This window comes from Cnephaeus nilssonii, assembly GCF_951640355.1.
Source record: "Cnephaeus nilssonii genome assembly, chromosome: 1".
Lineage (NCBI taxonomy): Eukaryota > Metazoa > Chordata > Mammalia > Chiroptera > Vespertilionidae > Cnephaeus > Cnephaeus nilssonii.
In genome coordinates, this window is record NC_137072.1 from 87,124,438 (window position 1) to 87,149,819 (window position 25,382).

The 25,382-nt window shown below is 49.4% G+C and overlaps 1 protein-coding gene and 1 long non-coding RNA gene across 2 annotated transcripts; one reads left to right on the forward strand and one right to left on the reverse strand.

Moving 5' to 3' along the window:
• Positions 1–719: 719 nt before the first annotated feature.
• RASL11B (RAS like family 11 member B) lies at positions 720–5,184 on the reverse strand. The gene is made up of 4 exons (XM_079771907.1): positions 4,860–5,184; positions 4,173–4,229; positions 2,960–3,036; positions 720–2,188 (listed from the first exon to the last, which is right to left on the reverse strand). Exons 1-4 carry the CDS (start codon positions 4,999–5,001, stop codon positions 1,718–1,720), a joined length of 747 nt encoding a protein of 248 aa, XP_079628033.1. The 5' UTR covers positions 5,002–5,184; the 3' UTR covers positions 720–1,717.
• A 228-nt stretch (positions 5,185–5,412) lies between these two features.
• Positions 5,413–12,305, forward strand: LOC307102968. Its single transcript, XR_013813770.1, has 3 exons — positions 5,413–6,160; positions 9,923–10,025; positions 11,474–12,305. It is a non-coding gene; the product is annotated as an uncharacterized lncRNA (long non-coding RNA).
• The last annotated feature ends 13,077 nt before the right edge of the window (positions 12,306–25,382 follow it).

A 25,382-nucleotide genomic window follows, 5' to 3' on the forward strand; every position in this document is an offset into this window, starting at 1 on the left:
CTTGTGATAGGAGCTACGAGGGCTCCTGCACAGCCCAGGTCAATGACTCCAAGCTTCCACAATGAGAACAAAGTGCACTTTCTGAAAGCAGCATACCCAAGAAGGAGGTTTGCCAAAGGAGGCATGTATGGCGGAGCAGTAATCTTGGGTAGGAGCATTAGTTTCTTCAAGGCTTGGCTAAGATGTCTTCACAGCATAAAACATACAGCCAGACATGTCTGGTTTACCTGGAAGATCATGAAGGAAATGGATAGGAGATATGCTATTGACTATAAAGCGGCAAATTACAACTTACAACACTCATAGGTTGTGGCCTTTGACAAGATATGCAACTTGTTTGTAAGCCTGATTCTTCATCTGCAAAGTGGGAATAACAGTTGAATGCACATCTTTGGTTGGGACATTTAAGACATAAGCCTTGACCCAGCTGGCATGGCTCAGTGGTTGAGTGTCAACCTATGAACCAGGAGGTCACAGTTCGATTCCAGGTCAGGGCACATGCCTGGGTTGCAGGCTTGATCCCCAGTGGGGGGCGTTCAGGAGGCCCTCATAGCTCCTGATTAATGGCTCTCTCTCAACATTGATGCTTCTCTCTCTCTCTCTCTCCCTTCCTCTCTGAAATCAATACAAATGTATTTTTTAAAAAGACATAACCTTTGGAAGGCATAATGCCTAACTCAACATACCCAAGATACTAAGTAATTCTTTGAAGGACAAAAGGTGAGTGTTTCAATAAAGACCAAGTCAGATGTCTATTCTTTTAAAATGAAATTTATTGTACATAAAATAAATTAATTACAATTTAAGCCAAAGCTTGGGTGGCTTTAAAGTGCATCTGTGTAGGGGATTTGTGCATCTGTTCACTCGCTGTAAGACAGTGTTTTGGTATTTAAGCCATGACTCAACCAGGCCTGGGAAGCAGCCCAACATCATTGCCATGAGCCAGTTACACAAATCACACCAAACTCAATGGACACATTTTCTTTCTGTACCTGATGCAACAGTTGTTGTTTTTTTTTTTAATTATACAGTCTCACAACCACTCAAAGTTTGGGGCTGAAGAGTTTGTTCTCAACCACTGGTCACAGGCCCAACTAACCAGCCTCCCGTGTCGGGCCATATACGCTGACAGGTGTCTGGATACACATTTTGGCCCGTAAACTCCACCCTTTTGGGGAGAATGGGGAAATATTTTCCTCTTTGTCCTAAGAAACTGGGTACCCTTCCAGTTAGAAAGGCATTCTATCAGGAATAGGGTTCCAGAGATGCAAATCCTCCTTGTAAGAGAAAAGCAATTCTTCCTTGGGGGATACGGGTGGAGGAAAAGAGAAGGAAGGAAAGGGAGAGACCGTGAGAGCTGAGTCTTTCATTCCCACTGTAAATCACATCGATATATTTGGTGAATCTACCACTGAGCATCATTTACAAGGTAGTAAGGACAAAATCCAAAGCGATTATGCCCCTTCCCCTCCACAGGACAAGACAGGGAGTCCATTTCACATATTCAGAGAGCGGTTTGGTGGGCATCAAGCCTCACCGGTTCTGTCCCCCTGCTCAGAACAATGCTTCCTTTTCCGCACCAGTTCCGCAGGCCCTGCGGGCCTCCCTGCTCCGGCCCGTTCTGGAACCACGAATTACTCCCAGCATTCAACGTTCCTGCACCTGAAGAGCCTCAGACTCTCCTCCTGGGAAGACCACACCCCCAAGTGCCTCTGCTTCAGACAGAGGTGACAGTCCTCACTTTGGCAGAAAGGGCTTGCTTGAACCTCCTCTTCAGGTCCTGCATGTTGGGCGACTTGGGCCTGGGGATGAGGGAGGTTCTTCGCTTCTCGGGCGTGCTGCTCGGCGGCTGTTTGTGGCTCACTTCTTTGCACAGGACATGGAAAGCGTTGTAGACGTCGTTGTAGTTTTCGCTGACGGACACTTCATAGAAGGAGCAGCCCAGCATGCCGGCCAGCTGCAGTCCAAGCTGAGGGTCCACCTGCTTGATGTGTAGCAGGTCAGCTTTGTTGGCCACGACCACCACGGGCAGCCGCGTGCCCAGGTGGAGCTGCTGGACCTGCTGGTGGAGCTGGCCAATGAGTTCATAGCTCTTGTAGTCGGTGATGGAGAAAACGATGACCACAGCGTCGGCCCAGCGAATGCACCTACTCAGCTGTTCGTTGCAGCTCAAGCTGTTCTCGTGGACCTGAGAGAGGGGGAATGGCAAGGTGAATGGCGAGTGCAGAAGAGAGCCCTGGCTTGGCTGGATAGAGAATTCAAAAGAGCCCTTGACGGTAATGCCAGGTCGCAGGCCATAAACAAGTTATATCCCCACACACTTCAGCTTTCTTGACAATATGTTGATCCAGCTGCACGGAGTTGGAATAAATAACAGTGCAGCTCACCACACTCAAGTGGAAAATTGACCTGCAGAGAACTCCATGCAGAGAGACTTTGTAGTTGCATAAAATGGGAAATTAACTGGCTAGACAGTAAGTCTGGAGAAGTAAAGATAGGAGCTGGAAGCATTTAAACCTGGATAACTGCCCAGCTCAAGAGGGAAACACACACACACACACACACACACACACACACGGCTCTTTTGTCTATAGAGGAACTTTCCACAATAAAAAGTGATTCTGAGTATTTGCAGACTATACCTAGATTTTGATTTTGAATGGCAAGACACAAATGTAAAAAGTGACCTTTTTAATCATAGTCGGAAACTGCCTATTCCCGGTGTGTTTGGTTTGGTCTTTCCTGCTGGGTAGACTCCTAAGATTTCTGCCCCTCAGCCAAGTCTCCCAAATTAAGCCAGGCTAAGACTGACCAAAAGCCACATAGCACTGAAGTGTCACACATGTAAAAGCCTCGACTTGACTCCCCAAATTCCTCTCCTTCGTACTTTGAGAACTCAACAGTTCGACAGTCAAGCCACCTCCCCATCGACCTAGTCACGCATCTCAGAGCTTCTCACCTGAATACCTGGAGTGTCTTGAACCTGAATAGCCAGGGTTTCACCTTCTATCTGGACTTGTCTGGTGTAGAGATTACCTATCAGGCAAAAGAAAAAAAAAAAAGTATGTTCATCCTTCTTGTGCAACTTTGAAAACATTATGGGATTTTTTTTTTAACTTAGAAAATATAACCTGAACCAATGCACAAAAATAAGCTATAGTTAATAGGCTTAATTCCGATTTTTTTTTTTTTTGAGACAACTGTAATTTTGACTCCATATTAGTTGATTTATTAAACCCAGGGCAAAGTTTGCACATTTTTGGAAACTGATTTGGGTAGTTTTAAACAGAGCTTCCATATTTAGAGTATTTCCTTGCTCAGCATGTGTGTGGTTTCTATTTTATTTTAGTGCGTTATCACTCAGACATATATTTATACTTCAGCTATCAGATACAATGGCTGGGTAGGCAAACACTGTTAGCAAACGCAGAGCCAACATTACCAACTGAAATAAAAATGCGACTAGCAATAGCCAACTCTACATCAAAGCAGAAGGCTGCCATGCCTTATCTTGGGACGGTTTATAGAGCGCATTTCAAATAATCCCTGTAGGTACTTCAGATGGCCTAAGGAATGAAACAATTTGTTAACAGAACATAGGTTGAAAGCCCTTAAGCCTCCCCAATGGCCAGTCTTAATCACAGGGATTGAAACAGTGTCCTCCCGTTTACTAAGGAACTCTCCTAAAATTCTGGCGTGCCTGTCTTTTTTCTTTGTTAAGAAAAGAGAACGTTAGGTTTACAGCGGCTCTCCCTTGGCCTTTGCTTTGAAAGGTCACCTCTGAAAGGCGGCCAGCAGAGAGGGACGGGGTGGGGGAGGAGCTGGCCAACATTTGTGTGTGTTTTTATGACTTTGGCAGGAGTGTTTTGAAGGGAGAGGCTCTTCAGAACAAAGGGTGCTTCCAACTGGGGTCCCCATCGTTGAAACACACCAAGGGGAATACTTTGAGGCACTCAATAAAGTGATGAATGGGCCTGGAGTGGAATGAGGCCAGATGGCAGTTATGGGAGGGGGGGCACAGGGAAATGGGGGGGGGGGGGCAGGCAGAGTTGGACGTGGCAAGACCCTGATGCTGACTGTCACTCTGAAGGAACCTGCCTGGGAGACGCTGAAAGTGAGACCAGCAGCGCTGGTGCAAGCGGATGGCATCTCCTTCCAAAGTGCTTCCTCACCTGCGTTTCTCTCGTAGTCGCCAATGAATCGCTTGGTGAGGAACCGGACCACCAGGGCTGCAGGCCAGAAAAGAGAGAGGACAGAGGCTTAACCCTGGAGCTAAAGTGAGATCCATCTTCTTCACTCCACGCCGCCGTCTGGAAATCAGCTCTCCCAGAGAAAGCCGGCGGCCACCTAGGAAATTCCTACCCCCCGCAGCCCGCTCCCGCCCCCCGCCCCCCAGCTCCTTCACTCTCCCTCCAGACACCGCACGGGCACAAGGCATGGCGAGTGGCCGCTCTGTGCAGCTGCAAGGGCCATGGGGCCCCATGGGGCCCGCCGCTCCTCTGGGCCGGCTCAGCCGCACCTAAGCCCCCAGCAGGCACATCTTTCCTAACCTGAACGCCCCCGAGGGGCGGCTCCGCTCCCCAAGTCCCCCTTGGTGCCAGGCACCACCGGACGCTCAAGAACCCCAAAGCTCTGCTCTCGGTGGTGCCGGTGGTGCCGGGACGGCCGCCCGGGCACTCGGGGTCCCAGCTCCCCTCCTCTGTAGGAGGAGGGATGGGAAGCGAGGCTGGCGCGGGCCCCCCGGAGCGGGCAGTGGGTCCATCGGAGCCGGCGGGCGGGCAGTGCAGCCACCGCCCCCACCTCGCCCTGCCCCGTCCCGCCCCGGAGACCAGCGGGTTCTCGCCCGAGCGCGGACTCACCGGTCTTGCCCACGCCGCTGGCCCCCACCACGGCGATCTTGACCAGCCGGCGGCCCGCCGCCCTCAGGCAGTAGTCGGCGGCCGCGGCGCTGCCCGGGGCGGGGTACTCGGCGATGGTGCACATGTTCTGAATGAGGCGCATCGCCGCTCCGGCCGGGCTGCTCCGCGCGGGACGGGAGCTGCGGGCGGGAGGAGCTCGCGCTGCGCGGGAGCGGGCGGGGGCCCGGCCGAGGCTCGGCGGGAGGAAGGCTGAGACAACGGAGAGGAGCGCGGGCGGACGGCGCGCGGACCCGGCGGCCTCAGACTCCGGCGGCGACGGCTCCCCGGCTGCGCGCGCGCTGTTTTCTCCGCGGTCGGCCCCGCCCCCCGCCCCCCGAGGCCAATCCCCGGGCGCCCTGCGCGAGGCCCCGCCCCCGGCGCCGATCTGCGGGCGCCGCGCCCCGGGGGGCGACGGGAGCCGGTGCTGGGCCCCGTGAGGAGCGGGTGAAATGGGGCGGCGGGCCCGAGGGGGGCGGGGGCCACCTGTGTGGGGGGGGCCACGTGTGGGCTGGAGCCGAGGGCTCAGCCAATGGCGGGCTCCGGGGAGGGCAGGCCGGGCGCCGGCCGGGGTCCCGCTGCGCCCGCACGGGGCAGGTGCTGTGGCTGAAGGGTTGGGGGCGCCTCGGGTGCCGGGAAGCGGGTCTCCCTAGAGCGCTTCGCGGGCACCTGCCTCCGCTCCGGTGCCCGGCCCACCCACCCACCCACTCCCTGCAGCCACTGACCTCTGGGCCCCAGCCCGCTGGGAACCTGCGCCCGGGAGGCGGGGGCCCCGCGGGTGCGAGCTCGCCGGGTGTGGGAGCCAGCCCTGCTGCCCGCTTCGCGCCCGCCTCATTCCTTTGGGGCCTGATTGCACTGACTTGGGGGCATCTGGGGGGGCATCTCGGATTATAGATTTGGCTTCGATGGCAATCAGGAACAAAGACCCTGTGACCTCTCTCCTAAAATGTGACTTTTTATTTGGCGGCAAAATAATGTCACCCATTTGTCTGTAGACCCACACTCTCTGGCTCTTGACAGGGCGGCTGGTCGCTCACCCTCCGAGGAGCTCACGTGAACGCACAGAGGTGGGCGCATTTGCACTCCCAGAGGCAAATCAAGAAGTAATTATCGAACAAGCTTTCTGGCGCCTCACGCTGTCACACCTCCCACAGGAGCTGTGAGATGGAAAGGAACAGTTGCCCCAGCTGTGTCCGCAGACCGACTACACCGGAAGCAGAGACCTGAAGGGTCCGCACTTGTCTCTGGACACGAGGAATGGCAAGGTTAGTAAAGGGACGGTGCCAAGGAGGACGTGTGCTTGCACTTAAAGACCCCAAGCTCCAGCCCCTTGCATTCTCATCAGGGAAGGAAAGACATCTTCAGTAGTAGACTAGGTTCCCCATCTAAATACTCTGTAGCTGGAACTGACTGTGAAATGTCACCAGACACCCAGGCTGACCACCTCCATCCCACCCCCTCCCCCCACCCCCCACCCCCATCTTTCTAACCTTGTGGGCCCCCACAGGTTCCAGAGGCTTTTATCCTGGGGATAAACATTGTAACTTTGTATCTTCAGCCATATTAAAGGTTGATATATAAAAGTATAAACCAGCCCTAACCAGTTTGGCTCAGTGGATAGAGCGAAGGCCTGCGGACGGAAGGGTCCCAGGTTCGATTCTGGTCAAGGGCATGTACCTTGGTTGCTGGCACATCCCCAGTAGGGGGTGTGCAGGAGGCAGCTGATTGATGTTTCTCTCTCATCGATGTTTCTAACTCTCTATCCCTCTCTGTAAAAATCAATAAAATATATTTAAAAAATAAAAGTATAAACCAGTTCTCTTATCTACACACGTCAGACATCTAGTTTGAGTCCCTCTTCCACCCTCAAGTTAATTGACCAGGTATTTGATGGAATTTATGATGCTGACCCAATTCAGACTGAGGTGAACTCTCTTGCCTATCTTGGTTTAGGTGTTCTCAGGAATTCAAGGCGGAGGAAAGGTAATCTCAAACTGCCTTGATAGCAAGTTTTCTAGGATGGGCAGCATGATTGGCAAGATGCGTCACCTTAGCAACCAACATAATAAAAGGTTGACTTCTGTGGAGGTCACAAGAATGAAATAAACTCAGCCATTTGAGTAAGGGGGGGGGGGGGCATTTAGAATATGTACCATGTCTTTCTACAGAGTTTAACTCAAATTTTAATTTTGATGTGCTATAAAATCAAATGTAGCAAGACTGTAATTACAGTTAACCATGTACTTTTTAACCCCAACCCCCCAAAAGCCATGCTTACATAGTGAAATAATTATGAAGTCTGAAGTTTTTGTTTAACTGCTTTTTATACACACACTCACATGCAGACATGACAAAAGTTGCCAAGGAGAATTTTGCTTTGACTCTAAAATGCTTCTGGGGCTTGATTTTTATTACCATGAGCCTGTACCAAGCCTATGATTTTTCTGTCTGAAACACAAAGGCTGAATTTGGTATTCTTATTTTAGGTCTAAATGATCTGTCTGTACTTTAAAGAGCACAGAAAACAAGAGAAAGATGGAGAGAAGAAAGGGGAGCTGCTCAAATTCCAAACATCTGGCAAAGAGCCCAGCTCCAGCTCACCCTACCTTCAAATGATGATACTGAAAGTAACCCCGTCTTGGAAGTTCATAGAATTCATAGAGAGGAAGGGGAGGGGGCAGGAAAATTGATGTATATTGAAGGCTTCGTTTATTCCAGGGATCTAGCATACCAGAAATCTCATTTACCTTCGTGACAATCCTATCGCCATCACTTCCAGCTGCGTTATCTACTGCTGCTCAGTAAACCACCCTGAGCCTCCGTGGCTCCCAGTTCTGTGGGTTGACCGTGCTCAGCTGGGCAGTTCTCGCTTGGGGCCTCTCATGTAGTTGCCGTCAGATGGCAGCTGGGGTGGAGTCATCCGAATCCTCACCTGGGCCGGACACCAAGATGGCTTGTTCGCGCACACGTCTGCATTTCGGCTGGAATGCCAGGACAGCTGGGACTAGCCAGCGTCTCCCTCTATCCAGCTTCCCCAATGGCAGCTAATGCTCCTTCAGAGCATGACGGGCGGGCGACTGCCCTTAGCGTGAGCATTCTAAGACAGGAACCGGAAGCTGCCGATCCGTTAAGGCTCCTGCATGGAAGTTGGTGCAGCATCCCTTCTGCTGTGTGATACTGGTCCAACTGTCACAGAGCCCACCCAAGTTAAAGGGCAAGTGGCAGGGGCATAGATCACACCTTCAGGTAGGAACAGCGTCAAAGAATTTGTGGCCATCTTATAAATGAGAAAACAAAGTCTCCGGTTAAAAATTCCTCCAAGGTCAAAGATCCTATAAGAGTCAGAGCCAAAATCTAAAAAGAATAAATAGCATTGCATAGGGAGAATGTTCAAAGTGGTTTGAACTGCTCTCCCTCTCCCTCTCGCTCCCCCCCCCCCCTTTTATCATTTAAGCTAAAAGAAATGGTAGTGAAGGTGCTAAAATATGAGAAACTTGGAAAGGAAAGAAATATTTCGCCAACTTCTGATTTTGCCTCAGCACCCAGAGTTTCTGTCACCTCCTTTGATGTGTACAGCTGGTCTTAGATCTGAGAGCTTCCAGAGATAATCCAGTTTCTGAAATTCCTTAGTATACTAGAATATAAATTCAGTAACTATCTATGGGATGTCTGAGCCATGGGGGTACCAGGCACTATGCTGGGTCCCAAGTCTACACTGGCAAACAAGACAGACTTTGCCGTCACTGCAGTTAGCATTTAGCATGGGAGACAAAGAAATGAATGAGCAGTTTCAATGCCCTGTGGGGAAATGCTTTGATAGGGGAAATTCAGGAGCTATAGGATTACAAGGCAGGACTAAAAGCCCAGACTGTGGGAGTCAAGGAAGAATGTGTAAAAGTGTGAGTAGTTGAAAAGTCTGTGTTTTGTGTATCTGTGGGAGTCTGAAGCAGGGGCCTCAGAGAGGGAGAGATGGGTTGGTTTGCAGAGGATCTAGCATTTGCCAGAAGACAGTAGGTACTCAGCAAGTGTTTGTGGACTGTAAATGAAAGCAAAGGCCTCACCTTGAGAGAATTCAAGGAACAGAATCGTTCCTAATGGGTGGACAGAGGGAAGAGTGCTGGTGATTCCAAGGAGGGACACACATATCCACAAAATAATCCCCAGAATTGTGTAGTCCTCCCTTCTGAGACCATGCCCCATGGAACCAAATGCGCTCCCCCTCTGCCTGTGTCACCAAGAGTTTCTCCCAGATCAGCCCCCTCTGAGCATCTAGGCCTTGGTCAACAACTAGACTTTTTTTTTCTTGTCCTTTGTCAACCCTGCCTGTTTAGGTCTAGTAAACAGACACCCTTTCAGTTCCTTTAAATAGAACATTACTCTTACACAGGGAATTACCTGCACTCAGTGTTGTCAGAAGGGCTAGAGTGATGGGCTCTGGGCTGGGTCTGCAGAAATGATTCCCAGAGCTGCAGAGCTGGCCCGCCCAGGGAGCTCTTCCATAATCCAGAAGAGGGGGGATCAGGAGATCGCACTGCCGCCACTGCTACTGTCTTTCCAGACCCACAAAGGTAGAGGCCGAACATGCAGAAAGGGCCAGTGTCTCCACAGGGGAGCCAGGCAGCAGAAAGCACCCAGCCTCCTCCATGCAACTCTTACTAGAGCACACTGGTTAATGAAGCTATTTTGTATTCATTACCCTAGCTGCAAAGGAATCTGGGAAATGTGTTTAGCTTTCTAGTCTCAGCCATACATGAAGACACACTAGAAATAGAAAGGAAGCAGAGTGTGAATCCACCGTTTCCTCTGCACTTCTCTTGCCTCCAAAAGAACATAGAGTCCCAGAGAAGGAGAGATAGTGCCCACTAGACATTTAATTTGCAATTGTAAGAATATAATGAAGTTCTTTTTCAACTGATTGCTTTGAGACTTCCATTCAAGACCGCTATTTTCGTTGCTTTTATGTAATGGGAACTCCCTACCATCCACAGCAGCACACTTAGGCTGAGCTGATATCTTTTCTCCTGCAGCCTCTTTCCAGAAGGACAGACTTTGGTGTGGTCTGCAGCTTCCAAACACCTGGTCCATTGCTCGTTTGCCTTTCCTGGTAGTTTGGAGAGGACTGACGGACCGGTAAGGAAAGGGTGGCTGCCCGTGACATGGATGGTAAAGGAACAGGAAACAGGAAGTGTGCCTCCTTCATCTGTTTGTAATAATCTTTTTCAATTTTAAAAAATTAAAAAGAACCATGATTTGGACACAGCTGTTGAATTAGAGAGGGGAAGGAATTCATTCTGCGCTGCTCATTTTCTAAGAGATCTCTGAGAATGGAAATAGGGACAGATATAACTTAGCACAATAGAGGGTTTTCATCCAGTGGCTCTATGCAATGTGTGTTAGATGTCTTACAGGCTGTGCACTCCACTACGGAGAGCTATGCCTGGTGCACAGGGTGCTCAATGATTCTTCTTTTATTTTGTCAACCTTCCTTTAAGGAAACACTGGACTGAAAGACAGAAAATCCAGGTTCTAAAGGCAAAGTCGTAGGGAAGGCAGATGGGAACTGATTTCAATAAAAAGGATACACACACATATACCTACCTACCTTTGGCCAAGAGAAAGATCACTTATTGACTGGAGAACACTTTAACTTTGAAAAGAAAGTAAGATCTTTACGTTCCTGCAATGGGCCTTCCCTCCCCCTCCCACATACCTTGGTTGGTTTCTATGGTAGCAAATGGCCCACATTTCCCCCTTCCACACTACAGAGAAAGAAGTACTAGTGTTCTACAATTATATGGTCTTGCTGCTCTATCAGATTTTATCTCTCTTATTCTGGAAGGTTTCCTCCACCCTCTTTCTCTATTTCAATGTAATATATAAACTGAAGGTAAAAGAAAAGGAGAAAATAATTCTCTTTTTCATTCAGGGCAAATCTGAGACTTTCTTCTTCTCTCAAATGATTTGAGTCTTAATACCCCAAGTCATTTTTCTAGGAACATAGAACACCTATTTGATAAGCAATCTGATGACAATAACTCAGAATAATTTCACGTTTTAAACATTACTTGGGCCCTGGCCACTGTGGCTCAGTTGGTTGATTATTGTCCCGTGCACTGAAAGGTCACCATTTCAACTCCTGGTGAGGACACATGCCCAGGTTTCAGGTTCCATTCCAGTTGGGTGGGTGTGGGAGGCAACTGATCTATGTTTCTCTCTCACATCAATGTGATGTTTTGTTTTGTTTTGTTTTCTCTCTCTCTCTCTCTCTCTCTCTCTCTCTCTCTCTCTCTCTCTCCCCCATCTCCCTTCCTCTCTCTCTAAAAATCAATAAAAACATACTTTATGAAAACATTACTTGGAACAACTAGTGAATTTCCACTGTGTTTTCAGTGGGAGTAGGAAAACTTACAGTGCCCATTTTCCCAAAGCCTTTTAGAATATTAGGAACTAACATTACTGCTTTATTCACAAAGACATTGTCAGAAGTTCCCTTAGTTCAATGAAAGGTCTAACAATATTGCAGCTAAGCAGTTCTAATGTTCTTTTAGATCTTTTAGTTCTTTTCTTCTTTTCTCCAGTGAGAAGAATCCAGCAAGCATGTTCATCTGCCCCTTCTCTCTCTAACCCATCAGTTGTACAGAAGACAAAGGAGCAGAGAGAAGTAAGTATCAGCCTCGGTCCCCCAGGAATGAGTGTTCTCATGATACTTGACTAGATACTGTGATCTGGAGATAAGGCCCAAGCAGAAAAGGTTCAGAAAGGTTCAGACAATTGAGTCTATTGTTTAACGGAACCCTTTGGCCTCAAACTCCTTAGAAGATTGGACACACCTACTATTTGCCCTCTAATTTCTTCTGGGGATGCCTGAAGAATCCTTAGGTGACTCTTTTTAAAAATATATATGTATATTTTTATTGATTTCAGAGCAGAAGGGGAAGGGAGAGAGAGAGAGATAGAGATAGAAACATCAATGATGAGAATCATTTATCGACTGCCTCCTGCATGCCCCCCTACTGGGAATGGAGCCCGCAACCTGGTCATGTGCCCTGACTGGGAATTGAATCGTGATCTCCTGGTTGTGGGTCTACGCTCAACCACTGAGCACGCTGGCCCAGCTTTGGTGACTCTTTAGGCATCCATATTTGTTTTTGCACAGAAAGCAAAGCCTCTCCCCATAGCCTCAGTTCCTTAGCATAATGTACTAAGCTAACAAGAAATAAAATCTCGTCATATATAGCCACCTAGGATATGAGGAAAGAACAAGCTTCACTCTCCTCCCTCCATTCCTCAAATCACAAGGAAAGTGCTGTCAGAATTATAGACACCACGAAATACCTTCTAAGCCCTAATTAGCACCAACGTCTCAGACCATTCAGTGTTATCTAAAAGGCCGTAATGTGAATTATAGAAGTGGAGCCCCCAAGTTAGCAGAGGCATATAGTTACTTGGTTGGTAAAAATGCAAATGGTGATGTGATCATTCTTTAAACAAGTGTGAAATTCAGTTACCACCAGAAAGCATTTTCATTTTAGCAGTGGTCTATGAAAGCTTAGGCATTTCACCAAGACATTTGCATTGTTAATGCATTTCCTCCTGGTTAAAAAAGAAAATGGATAGCAGATGAGAAAAATTTGATGTGATGGTTTTTAGGAAATGCACAAATGACTCATGTACTCACTTGATTTGACAAAGGTACTGGTTTCTATATAAAGAAACAATTTAGTCCCAAAATAGAAGTTGCCCAGAGCAGAATGTAGCTCAGGGAGGAATTACACATTCCAAGCATGAGGAACATGGAGATTGGTATGCTGGGGCATCTGCTGGGAGTGCTGGAGGAAGACCATTATTAATTCATGTGGAATGTAAAGCTATCCACTCCAGGACCCTAAGTTTTCAAGATAGGAAGTCTCTTGTGTAATTTGAGACAATTCTTACCGGACTCTAAACACAAATAGCAATGAAAATAAAACTTTTTTTTTTTTTTTTTGCGAAGAATGTGTATTCCCATGCTAACTGGAAAATATGTTTAGCTCAATGATAAATAAATTATAATGGATTTTGTGTCATATAATATGTTGAATATTCAATAAGATAAGGCATACGAAAGTACCCTATAAATTATAAAAGTTTAATACTTTTATATATTTATTATGAGAATGAAGCAAAGAGTTATTTTGCCAGCCTGATGGTTCCTTAATCAGTTCTTGGGAAGTATTATATTTATAACTCAGTCAAATCCTCTCCCAAGTTCCTCTTTACCTAGGCCTAGATGAGGAGATAGGCTGGAAGGACCACACTGAAGTCGTTATTATGTTCGTTTGCCAAAACACGCAATAGAGCCAAGAGCTGATGCATTCCTCTACTCCCCATCCACAGGCAAGAGAGGGAATTGTTTGTCTTGGACAAGCTGTTGCACTCCATTATCAACCAGACCCACTGGGGTTTTAGGGCAGGAAGGGGTAGCCTTCTTGCCATCACAGCACACGCCAGGTCCAAGAACGTGGTGGGAACATTATCCAGACTATTGTACTGTGCCACATCAGAATCCAGAAGCTTCTCAACAAATCAGCAAAGCTGTAGGCCCGTAGCAGCTTCTCCTCCACCACTCTAAAGCAGCCTCACCCACAGCAGGCCCTTCTGTGGCATGGCCTGCCTCTCTCTGGCCCTCCGTCCTTCCTCTGCAGTTCACAGCATGCCCAGCGCCCTTTCAGTGCAAGTGCCAATGGCTTTCAGCTTGCAGTCTTCTCCATTTGACACGCTACATTATTTGTCTGTTTATTGGCCAACTCTCCACACTAGAGCGTAAGCTCCATGAGAGTCGAGATTTTATTTTCTTCACTGCCCTATCTCTAGATCCTAGAAGAGTGTTTAGCTCGTAGCACATTTTAGCACTCAACTGGTGTTTGTGGGAAGAGAGTGAATGAATCTGTGCACGTACATGCTTTGAGAAAGGAGGCAGTGGAGAGAGCCCAAGGAAGCTAGAATGGTGGAAGGGGGTGCCTAGGGGAGTCAGGCCTAGAGAGGTGGAGAAGGGTGGGGATGAGATCACAGACAGAGACTGGCTTTAGGGGTGAGACACGCTGCTCCAGTCACTGCTCAGTCTTGGCTCACTCCTTCCACTGATGCCAGTGGACTGACAAAGAGGATGGGTTTGCAGCCTGAGGTGATTTCGAGGTGGAGAAGATGGAGAGAGTGCAACTGATGGCCAACTTGGGTCTCAAGGAAGTAGAATAAGGTCAGTGGCTCAGAAGGGGGAGTCGGAGTAGGAAATGGCAGGGTAGTGGCGGGGAAGGCTCGAGGAGAACAATGCTTTGGAGAACCCAAGGACGGACTGAAATGAAAGAACAGGAATATGGAGTGTGTGTGAACATTGTGATGCATAAATATTTGGTCTTCATCCACAGTTCCTGGCTCACAGCTCCCCACATTCCTTGGAAGCTCTTAAGTGTTAAGAGTGAGCAAGGTATCTTTTGTATGTTAATGAGGTGGCTTTTGTACCCCACTCAAAAGTGGGGGCTGTTTGCCAGGACAACCAACCAAGTGATTAGAGGTTTGGAACTTTCAGCCCCACCCCCACCGCACACCTCTGGGCAGGAAGAGGGGCTGAAGATTGAGTGCAATTGCCAGTGGTCAATCATGACTGTATATGAAGCCTCCGTAAAAGCCCAGGAGGACAGCTCATTGTTGGCCTTGTTTTTGGAGAGCCTCCTCCCTGGGCAACCAGAACACTTTCCTGTTCCACCGACTGGGCCCCAAGCTCCTCAAAGACAGAACCTCCTTTGCTCAGGGTCTCACCCAATGTATCCCTTCCTCTGATATTGATTCTTACCCTTTAATAATCTTTGTAATCAACGGATAGCATAGTGAGTAAATAGGTTTCCCCCAGTTCTGTGAGCCATTCTCAAAATCATAGAACCCAAGGAGAAGGTCCTTGGAACCTCCTTGTCAGGAGCACAGGGAAGAGCCTGGGCTTGCGGCTGGGCTGACGTCTGGGTGTGTATGAGGGTGGGGTGGGGGAGCCGTCTTGTAGGACTGAACGCTTAACCTGTGGAATCTGATGCTATCTCCCAGGAGATAGTATCAGAATTGAGTTGAATTCTTGAACACCCTGCTAGGGACATACAGCTAGACTGCAAGTTCACAAGAATTGTTTATTGGTGTGAGGAGAATCCTCCACTCCCCACCCCCATGGTGGGATTAGGCTGGGGAAGCCTATTCAGTGTGGCTCAGGCAGCAACATTCTATACTGGGAAGTAGAAGCAGAGAAAGGGAGATGAGGTGGTAGCTTAGAGAGCCATGGAAGTGATTTAAATATATATATATATATAATTTCATAGAGAAGAGAGAGGGAGAGAGAGATAGAAACATCAATGATGAGAGAGAATCATTGATTGGCTGCCTCCTTCCTACATGCCCTCTACTAGGGATCCAGCCCGCAACCTGGGCATGTGCCCTGACTGGGAATCGAACCGTGACCTCCTGGTTCATAGGTCGACCCTCAACCACTGAGCCTTGACGGCTGGGCAAGGGGGTGATTTTATCTAGAATTTGGGTGAATGGCTGATTCTGGAGTCCAAGTGGGAAGTCCATGGGGAGGTCCATGAGGAGCCTACTGGAAGGGAGGACAGTGGCAGATCATTCCCGAAGCCTCCTATGGGCCAGCTGCACACCCAGGGTGGAATGGCTGGGCATCCCACAGCCTGAGGTGATTTCGAGGTGGACAGCCCACGAATGGACATACAGGTTAGACTGTAAGCTCACAAAGGCAAGGACTGAACGATTTTTCCACCTCTGTATTCTATGCACCTAGGAAGTGCCTGGCACATACTAGGTCTCAATTGCTGACTGAAATAAATGGACAGAACAGATTGTGTGCAAGAACTGGCACTGTCTCCTGTAGGTCTTATCATGGCCCTCAGGGGACTTGCATGCCTTCCTCTACAATAATAACACCACCTGTTGGGCACATCACCTCCCATGTCCCTGGCACGGCTCCAAGTGCCCCATGCATATTGACTCATGTATATGCCACCACAAACAAGACAAGGCTAACACTGTTGTTGTCATGCCTGTGTAAAGAAGTGTAACTGAGGCCCAGGAAAGCTGGGCCGTTTGCTCAAACTGACACAGCTAGGAAGTAGGAAAAGCAATTTGGGAACCCAGGCAGTCCAACCCCAGAGCCCCACAATTCACAATTTGCTGCCCACTTCTCAATAGGCTCTACTGTCTAACTACCCAGGGCAAAGTCCCCTTTATTCTCAGCCTTTATCTCACCTTTTGATCTTTTATGCAACTTGCAGGTGGAGGACGTTTTTGTACTTGGAATGGAATGTGTGAAATGCAAGGATGAAGAGGGCAGCAGGCTGGAAAGAAGGCTGGAGGCCCGTGGTGTGTGTGTGTGTGTGTGTGTGTGTGTGTGTGTGTGTGTGTGTATGGAGAGTGGGGGCAGTGAGGGAAGTAGGGGCTGCGGTTGTTAAAAGGGACTTCTCATATAACCCACGAGGGTAAGAGCACTTCCCCTACAGTTGTGTGGATCACAATCACAGGACAATAATTTGACCAGGATGTTGCCTGTGTTGATTTAGGGTCAGAGCATAGGATATTTAGGACTGGTTACCTGGAAAAGCACCACCAAACCCAATACTTTCAGTTTATCCCCAGTAGGGGACGGGGCAGAGTATCACTTCTTTAACTTAAACCTTCAGTTCAAGCACCTCTTCATTTTGCCCATGAATCTCAAGGCCTGGAAAACTACTCAGAATTGAGTCTGTGGAGTGGAATTTAACTACAATCGTAAGCAAGTTGCTCTGCAATGTGCTTTATAAAAAGGAAAAATGGCATTCACCTATTACTTGGTGTTTTGCTTTTTCATCTTCTGTCCTCCTGTTACATAATGCCAGTCCCATTCAGAGCGGGGATAATGCTGCACAGTGGGCCCACACTCAGTGACCAGCAGCACATTTGCTGAATGCTGGTAGCTGTTGACAAATGCCACAGCTCCTCTTGAGCATTAATCATCCCCAGAACCTTCGATTGCTTCCTATGGTCTGCCCATGTGGCCATTATAGTTAGATGGCAGGCTCCAGCAGGGGTTTGGAGGAGAGGATTCTATTTCTGTCTCGGACAGAAAGTTTGTTCTACTTCCTCAGCAAACAAACTTACCTTCAATTGTCCTCATCAACGTGATGCTGAAAAGTTTAAAAAGTTGGTGCTTTTTCCAATGTTCAAACAAAAAGAAAACACTCCAGAAATACTAGGGATCTAACTCTGAAGTAGGATCAGTCAAGTTTGTTAAATCACCCTCAGTGTGTGAGGCCATGTGAAGGTCCCTGGAATACTTTGACATGATTTCTGTCCCCAAGGAATATGTAGTCTCGTTAGGAAGTCAAGCTCTACAGAGGAAAGAATGGATGATATATGCGATGCATAAAAACTGTGCATAATTGTACTTGAGACAGAGAAAGGTCAACAGAGCAGGAGTGCCGATAGATAGGAGGCTCCTCGGAGTAGCTGGACATTGAGCTGCACCTTGAAGGATGAGTGAGATTTGGAGGAGAGTGCATTTGGAGGAGGAAGGAATGTCAAGAGGGTGGCAGAGGCTGCGCTGACAGAGGAATTTTGTTAGGATGGAGTGGGCACTTGATTGGATAAGTAGATGTTACCAGTTTATGGAAGGATTTGGAAGCTGGAAGGCAGGACATTTAGACTTGAGTCTTTGACCTTGTTAGTGCCCAGACTCAGTGGGGAACCCCAAGGTTCCAATATGCACGAAGGGCTCTCACAGTAGCCAGCTACCCCTTCTGGAGCCCATTGGCAAGAGAGACACACTCCAGAATTTGCTAAAACCAAAGGGTTTGGATTACCAAATAAGAAGCATTGTGACCATGGCTGATGTCAGAAATGGATCACAATTCAATGGTTGACTCGAATTACGGTCCATTTCTGACATTTGTTTGTCCATGAGAAACAAAGAAGCTAATCCCACTGATCCTGGTGCCTTGACATTCAGAGGCAGAAGTCCATGTGTGGGAGAAGAAGACAGAGGGGAGAGGGGGCCAAAGGTGGTCCAAATCTGGAGAAAGAGGATAATGAGGGCCAGGAACCTAAAGAATTGGCTGCTTGAACAGAACTTGTTCAGAAGATGAAATAAGCAGTCAAATTGCCCAAATGAAAAGCAGATAGACATGGGAACAGAATTAACCTGGAAGCTGATTCCATAGAGTCAATACTTAGGGAGTGTCTCTGTCAGATGTGTGTTAGGAAAAGGCAAGCTAGAGCATCTTAGGGAAAAAAAGAACCCTGAGTTCAAGGGGAGAAGCCAAACCCTGTCTGGCCAGGACTTCATTCATTTATTCACTAATTCATTTGTGTAGGCATCAACAAAATATATTGAGTTGCCCAATTCCAGGGGGCCCTACTCACAGTGTTCTATATAAATGGCACCCTAGAGCACCATGTAAATATGAATGGTGCATTTGGAACTGTGCATCAGGGTGGCCTGCATTGCATGCCTACTATGTGCCAGGCACTGTTGTCGGTGTCGATGAACACAAGTTCAGGGACAAGTCCAAGAATAGGAACCAGCCAACCAGCCACGCTTGGAGGCTAGAAGAGCCTAGGAAGACAAAAGAGCGAGATTAGCACACAGAAGGCCCCAGAGCAGTTCCTGCCAAACCCAGGGATCAGCTCTTGTCGGTGCCCACTCATTCTGGTCCTCCCACGTCAAATAGATGTGAAGAAGGCTGAAGGCAGAGAGGTGCTGTAGAGAGAGGTGAAAATGAAAGCACATTTATAGACAGATGCTAGATTTATAAAGTATCCTCTACAAATTCCCGAGTGGGTTGCCTTCCTTCCGTGATGAAAGGTCGGCATGAGAACACACCAGATCAGCCCTCTGCAGACGTACGGAAACCCGAACGGGCTTGATCCTCAAGCCCACGCTGTAGACAGATAAATAGCTCTACTCCCTGTGGAAGGCTGGTGGTGGGGAATAATTTCAAACCTGTGATGACACCTTTCTCTCCACCTTATTAAACACTTACTTGAGTGAGAAAGGCAGAGTCAGTAAAAATTTATGGACTGTCTTGCCCTCATTTCTGCACAACTTCAACTTCTCCCTCTCATTGGCTGCATGATTTACTGAACATGAGCTAACAGTCACAAGCCCGGTACCCGATGAGCACAGGGATGCTTTGGGGAAGTCTGCACTAATGTCACGTCGATGGCTTATATAGTAATAAGCTGGCTGTAATGTCACAGCAGATGTCTAATTGCTTAAAACCATGAAAAGAGACTTCCATAGAAAGCTCGAGTCAGCAAAGCAATAGAAAGCCTGTGTCTCCCTCCCACTCAAACTGTGAAATCCCTCAACCTTGGAGCATTGTGGGAGACGGGGTCAGTCACGGTGTCAACCTTTGATGCTGAAGAATAATCCGTGATCCTTGAGCTAAGACAGCAGGACTTGTCTCATCTAAGGAGCAGAGGGACAAGGCAGGCTAGAGTGGTTTTTGTTTTATCTGGGGAGGGTAGGAAAAGAACCTGTCTTTTTAAATTAGTCAGAATACATCCTGCAGAAAAAAGAAAAATGACAGAAACTCAATTCAAATTGGCTTAGGATCAAAATGGAATTTCTGGGCTTCTGCAACGAGAAAATCCAAAGGCGGGTTCACGTGTGGCTGGGTGGATTTACAGGCTCAACAACATGCATCGGCCTCAGGCCTGCTTCTCCTTTCCCGCCTGTCTTCCCTCTCAGGCAGGCCCTGACAGGCGGCTGTCCCTGGAAGCTCCCGGCGTATGTCAGCCACACAGCTGGCAACTAATTCTCAGCCGGAAGAGATCTCTTTCCCAGTCGCTCCAGCAAAAGTCCCAGAACCAAATCTTCTTGGCCTGGCCTGGGTTACATTCCCAACACAGAGGCAGTCATCTTGGCCAAGAGAATAGAAAATGCTGATTGCCAGGCCTAGCTCACGTGCCCATCCCTGGAGCAGAACGGGTGAGGTCAGGCCCGCTGAGTGGCTTGGATCAGGAGGAGAACAGATTGGTTATAAATGGGAAATGAGTGCCAGGCAGGTAAAAGAGCAGATCACCAACTCATGGTCCCCTCCACGTGTAAGTGAACAACCTATTCTGGGGTCATGACTCATGGGGCCTGGCCCACGATATTGAAATAGAACGAAGCCTGCTTAGGCCAGAGTGTGCGCTGCCCTGGAGCCCCCGGGCTTTTGGCTTCTCAAGCTTGCATTTACTGTGTCTCTCTGGAAGAGAGAAAAATGAAATTTAGATGGCATTTCTGAAAGGCCTTTATCTTCCAATGGCTGGCCCACATACACTGTACAATCAAAACTCTATGGGAGGTAGGAGGCGGGGGGGATGTTTCTATCTCCAGGTCTGAGTTCCAGCTCTACCACCTGCTTCCCTTGTGATCTTACACAGGTTAGTCTAAGGAATTACTGCAGGAAATGTTGATCAAGATTAAAAGGTGGAATTAGGAAGCCAGAAGGCCTGAATGAGCTGTACCCTTCCTCTTAGCCTGCCTGGGGAAGATCCTTCAGCGAGGATGACAGTGTTAAGAGGGCCCCACACTTGGATGATGGAGGGAGCCTACAGCAGAACATGAGAAGAGACAGCAAACCTCTTTGCTGCCATAAATGAGTCTCAGGGAATCAGACTGTGTTTGTGGCAGATGCTATTGCCTGTCATCCAACAGCTAATCCCAACCCTCTCGCCACATCTCCTATGGAAGCAGAAAAGGCCAAACTCTCATTTCAGTCTCCTCTGCAGCAAGGAGGAGGTGGCACAGCTCTGGCCCACGACATAGAGGAAGTGGAAGTGTGTGGAGTTTCAGGAAAACCGTCTGCTTTGATGCAGCTGTTGCTGCCCCTCTCTCTTAACAGGAGGAGGTCAGCGTGTGAGATGACGGAAGCAGGCAGGAGGGTGGAGGGGGAGGGAGCACCGGGCGGGCGGGCGGGCATGTCTTCCGATTGCTCCATCCTTGCAGGGAAGTGGAGAGCATGGCCATCACCTGGGAGCGAGGACGGAGAAGGAAGTGCTGGGATGTTGAGGAGGGAGGAGAAGATGTGAATCACTCAAGGCGGGGATGGTGGCAGAAGATAAATAAACTAGAGACACTAGGATTGTTGGACAGACTCAGGACTGGACTGAGGTTAGTGGTCAAGATGTGGAGTGAGACGAGCCAGCAGGGAGGAATGTTTTCCTCCAGCCTGTTCATTCACCCGCATGCGGGCATGGACTAGGATTTGCGTAGGGTTCATGTTTGCCAGGAAAAATATCATAAAAAGAGAGAAAAGGAAAGGTGTTGCCCTAGCGGCTAGCCGGTTTGGCTCAGCGGATAGAGCGTCGGCCTATGGACGAAAGGGTCGTGGGTTCAATACCTCGGCTGCAGGCTTGATCCCCGCCTCCCCTTCCCCACCCCCCACCCCACCCCCGCCTCCTCATCCCCAGTCCAGGTGTGTGCAGGAGGCAACCAGTTGATTTGTTTCTCTGCATCGATGTTTCTCTCTCTGTTTCTCCCCCTCCCTTCCATTCTCTCTGAAAATATCAATGGAATAAGTATCCTCGGGTGAGGGTTAACAAAAAAGGGAAAGGAAAGGGGTTGACAGGCTTTGCAAGAAAGTGACCATAAACATGGACCGTGGACACTAAGCTGGATCTGGAGGGACTGAGAAAGGAGAGAGGTGAGGCAGTCAAGTGCCTATAGACCAGTGCAGTCTTCTACCCCCCGGGGCTGAAGGCAGTTTGGTTGAGCTGCTTGGGAAAGGGGCTGGGGGAGTGGGAGGTGGTGCTCAGAGGGGCTGCTTGAGACTGAAGTGAAGAAGGAGGTGCGGTTGTTGGTCATGACCAGATTATGATAAGGATGTCGTGTCCAGGGTAGAATTGGGTCAAAAGAGATTATTCTCTCCTCCCTTAGATAACCAAACCTAAGGCCCGAAACCCCAAAGGTGCCTGCCTTCCATGTCCAACGAAAAGGACCCATTTGAGCTGTCAAGTGGAAGCTTTTCTCCCTGTAGCAGAGCTTCAACCCTCCTACCTACCCCTACTAGCAAACTCCCTACAACCCCCCTCCCCCATCCCTACTAGCAAACTCCCTACAACCCCCCTCCCCCATCCCTACTAGCAAACTCCCTACAACCCCCCTCCCCCTATCCCTACTAGCAAACTCCCTGCAACCCCCCTCCCCCATCCCTACTAGCAAACTCCCTACAACCCCCCTCCCCCATCCCTACTAGCAAACTCACTGCAACCCCCTCCCCTATCCCTACTAGCAAACTCCCTGCAACCCCCTCCCCCATCCCTACTAGCAAACTCCCTGCAACCCCCCTCCCCTATCCCTACTAGCAAACTCCCTACAACCCCCCTCCCCCATCCCTACTAGCAAACTCCCTACAACCCCCCTCCCCCATCCCTACTAGCAAACTCCCTGCAACCCCCCTCCCCCTATCCCTACTAGCAAACTCCCTGTAACCCCTCCTCCCCCATCCCTACTAGCAAACTCCCTGCAACCCCCCTCCCCCTATCCCTACTAGCAAACTCCCTGTAACCCCTCCTCCCCCATCCCTACTAGCAAACTCCCTGCAACCCCCCTCCCCCTATCCCTACTAGCAAACTCCCTACAACCCCCCTCCCCCTATCCCTACTAGCAAACTCCCTGTAACCCCTCCTCCCCCATCCCTACTAGCAAACTCCCTGCAACCCCCCTCCCCCTATCCCTACTAGCAAACTCCCTACAACCCCCCTCCCCCTATCCCTACTAGCAAACTCACTGCAACCCCCTCCCCTATCCCTACTAGCAAACTCCCTGCAACCTCCCACCCCCACCCCCACCCCTAGCCCTACTAGCAAACCACCAGCAGGAGCCTGGCTCAGGAGGGACCCAGCACCAGATAGCAGTGCACAGGACCATGGTGAGAAGGACACTGTGGAAATGGAAGCCTAGTCAGAACAAGGTGAGGGCTGAGAAGTGGCTGAGAGGTCAGAGGGAGCCAGGCTCCAAGGGGCGGAGGGGGTGTTCTCCCAGGCTGAGAGCCTTCTCCTGCTCAGCCTGAGGAGAGTCCCCAGTTTTCGGTGGAGGTAAAAACAGAGGAGCCGGGGAAGCTGTGCCTGGCTGTCGAGGTTAGAGGTGAGACGCTGAGGGTGAAGCCGGGCATTGTTTATAGGGTGGTCCCCCTGATCCATCCTCCACTGTCTGTGGTTTCAGTTACCCATGGTCAACGGTGGTCAAAAATATTAAATGGAAATTCAAAAAACAAGCAATTTATACATTTTAAACTGTGCGCTGTTCTGAGTCGCGTGATGAAATCTCGCACTGTCCCTCCCTGACAAGAATCATCTCTTTATCCAGCGTCTCCACCCTCCAGATTCTCTCCACCAGTTAGTCTCTTAGTAGCCATCTCGGTTCTCTCAGTGACTGTGGGTATCACCGTGCTTGTGCTCATTTTACTTCATAGTGGCCCCAAAGTGCACCAGTAGTGATGCTGGCAATTAGGATATGCCACAGAGAAGCCACAAAGTGCTTCCTTTAAATGAGAAGGTGAATTGCTCTCGACTCAAGAAGAAAAGAAAAAAAATCATATGCTGAGGTTGCTAATATCTATGGTAAGAATAAATCTTGTATCTGTGAAATGGCCTAATTTATAAATTAAACTTTATCTTAGGTATATATGTAAGTACTAGAGGCCTGATGCACAAAATTCGTGCATGGGTAGGGTCCCTAGGCCTGGCCGGCGATCAGGGCCCATCTGTGGGGCGACCGGTGGCGCAATTGTGGGGGGGGGGGGGGGGGGGGAGTGGCGCTGGCACCCACTGCGGCCTAGGGCCTGCAGCTGGGGACACCTCCTGCATTGAGTGTCTGCCCCCTGGTGGTCAGTGCTGGTCATTCTGCCGTTTGGTCGATTTGCATATTAGACTTTTATTATATAGGACTAGGGGTCCAGTGCACGAATTCGTGCACCTTGAGAGGAACTGTGGGCTGTGGTAGGCACAGGGGCGGGTCTCGGCCCATCCTCTGCGCCCCCGCCCAGGCCTCCTGCTGTGGCCCCTGATCCCCTGTCTGCCAGCAGCCCTGCTCCCGCTGCCACCGCTCCCATGCACTGACAGTGCCGGCGCCACTTGCACCCGCTGACAGTGCAGAGAGATTGGGGCCAGTGCCAGCAGTGGGTGCAAGCAGTGGCTGCTGCCCTGATCGCCCCTCAGGAGCAGGGGGAGGTGGAGAAGCCCTCAGGGTGATCAGGGCTGCTCACACCCGCTGATGGCACTGAGTAATCAGGACCGGCGCCGGGCACCAGCAGCGGGTGCGAGCGGCAGCTCCAACACTAGCTGTGGGTGTGAGCACCCGGTGGGACTGCAGCATGCAGGAGCAAAGAATTTTCAGTAACCACCAGAAGCTCATCCCGATGACAGCGCCACCTTGGTCTGGCGCCCCCACTCACCTACTCCACTATCCCACTGCAGCCAATGCCCACCATGTTCCGTACACGCCCCCTGGTGGTTAGCGCACGTCATAGCAACCGGTTGTTTGGTTGTTCAGTTGTTCCAGTTGTTCTGCCGTTCCGTCTATTTGCATTAGCCTTTTATTATATAGGATGATAGTTCAGGACTATCTGAGGTTTCAGGCATCCACCAGGGGTCTTGGAATGTATCTCCCACCCCATGGACAAAGGGGGACTGTTGTAGCCAGGATTTCAGGGCTGGAAGGGACTTCATAGAGCATCGGCTAAGGTTACGTGCGGCTGCACAAAGCTGGAGTCTTGGGGTGGGCCTGTCAGGTGGTCCACAGTGGACAGTCATGCCCACAATTGTCAGGGTCCTGGGTTCTTTTTTTTTTTTTTTTTTTTTTTTTTGCCCACCACCCTAGCTATGGTTTCCATTCTAGTGATGTTACTTTGGGCAAGTTGCTTTATCTTTCTGAGGCTCAATTTCTTCATCTGAAGAACGGGACTAATAACAATATCTACTTCATGAGGTTAATGAGCGACTAATTAAGATAATATGCAAAAAAAAATAAAGAATGCTGACAATAAACCTTAGCTGTTATTAATTTTTTTTTTCAGAAGTAGTACAATGTCAGGTACATAGTTGGAGCTCAGTAAATGCCTGTAGACTTCATTGTTATTATCATTAGTATTGTCTTTGACACATGGAACTCACCAGCTCCATCCAGTGCATTTACGCAGCACCTAGGAAGGGCCCGCTCTGCTCGACCCCTCTTTATTTCTGGGTGACCATTTGCCTGACTCGGAACTGACCCGGGGAGCAGTTGTCAGAGGGAGGCAGATGGAGGGAGCAGCCTTACAAGAGCCCTAAGACAGCGTCTCAGCCAGCCCAGACGCTGTAACGGGTTTTGTTCGCCTGCCAAATTCCCCCCACCCGCCTCCGCTGGGGAGAAAGCAGACATGACTGGGTCCCGGGGAGGCCAGCTCACGCCAGAGGCCGGGAGCCTGGGAAGGAACGTGAGGAGACAGGCACTGGAGG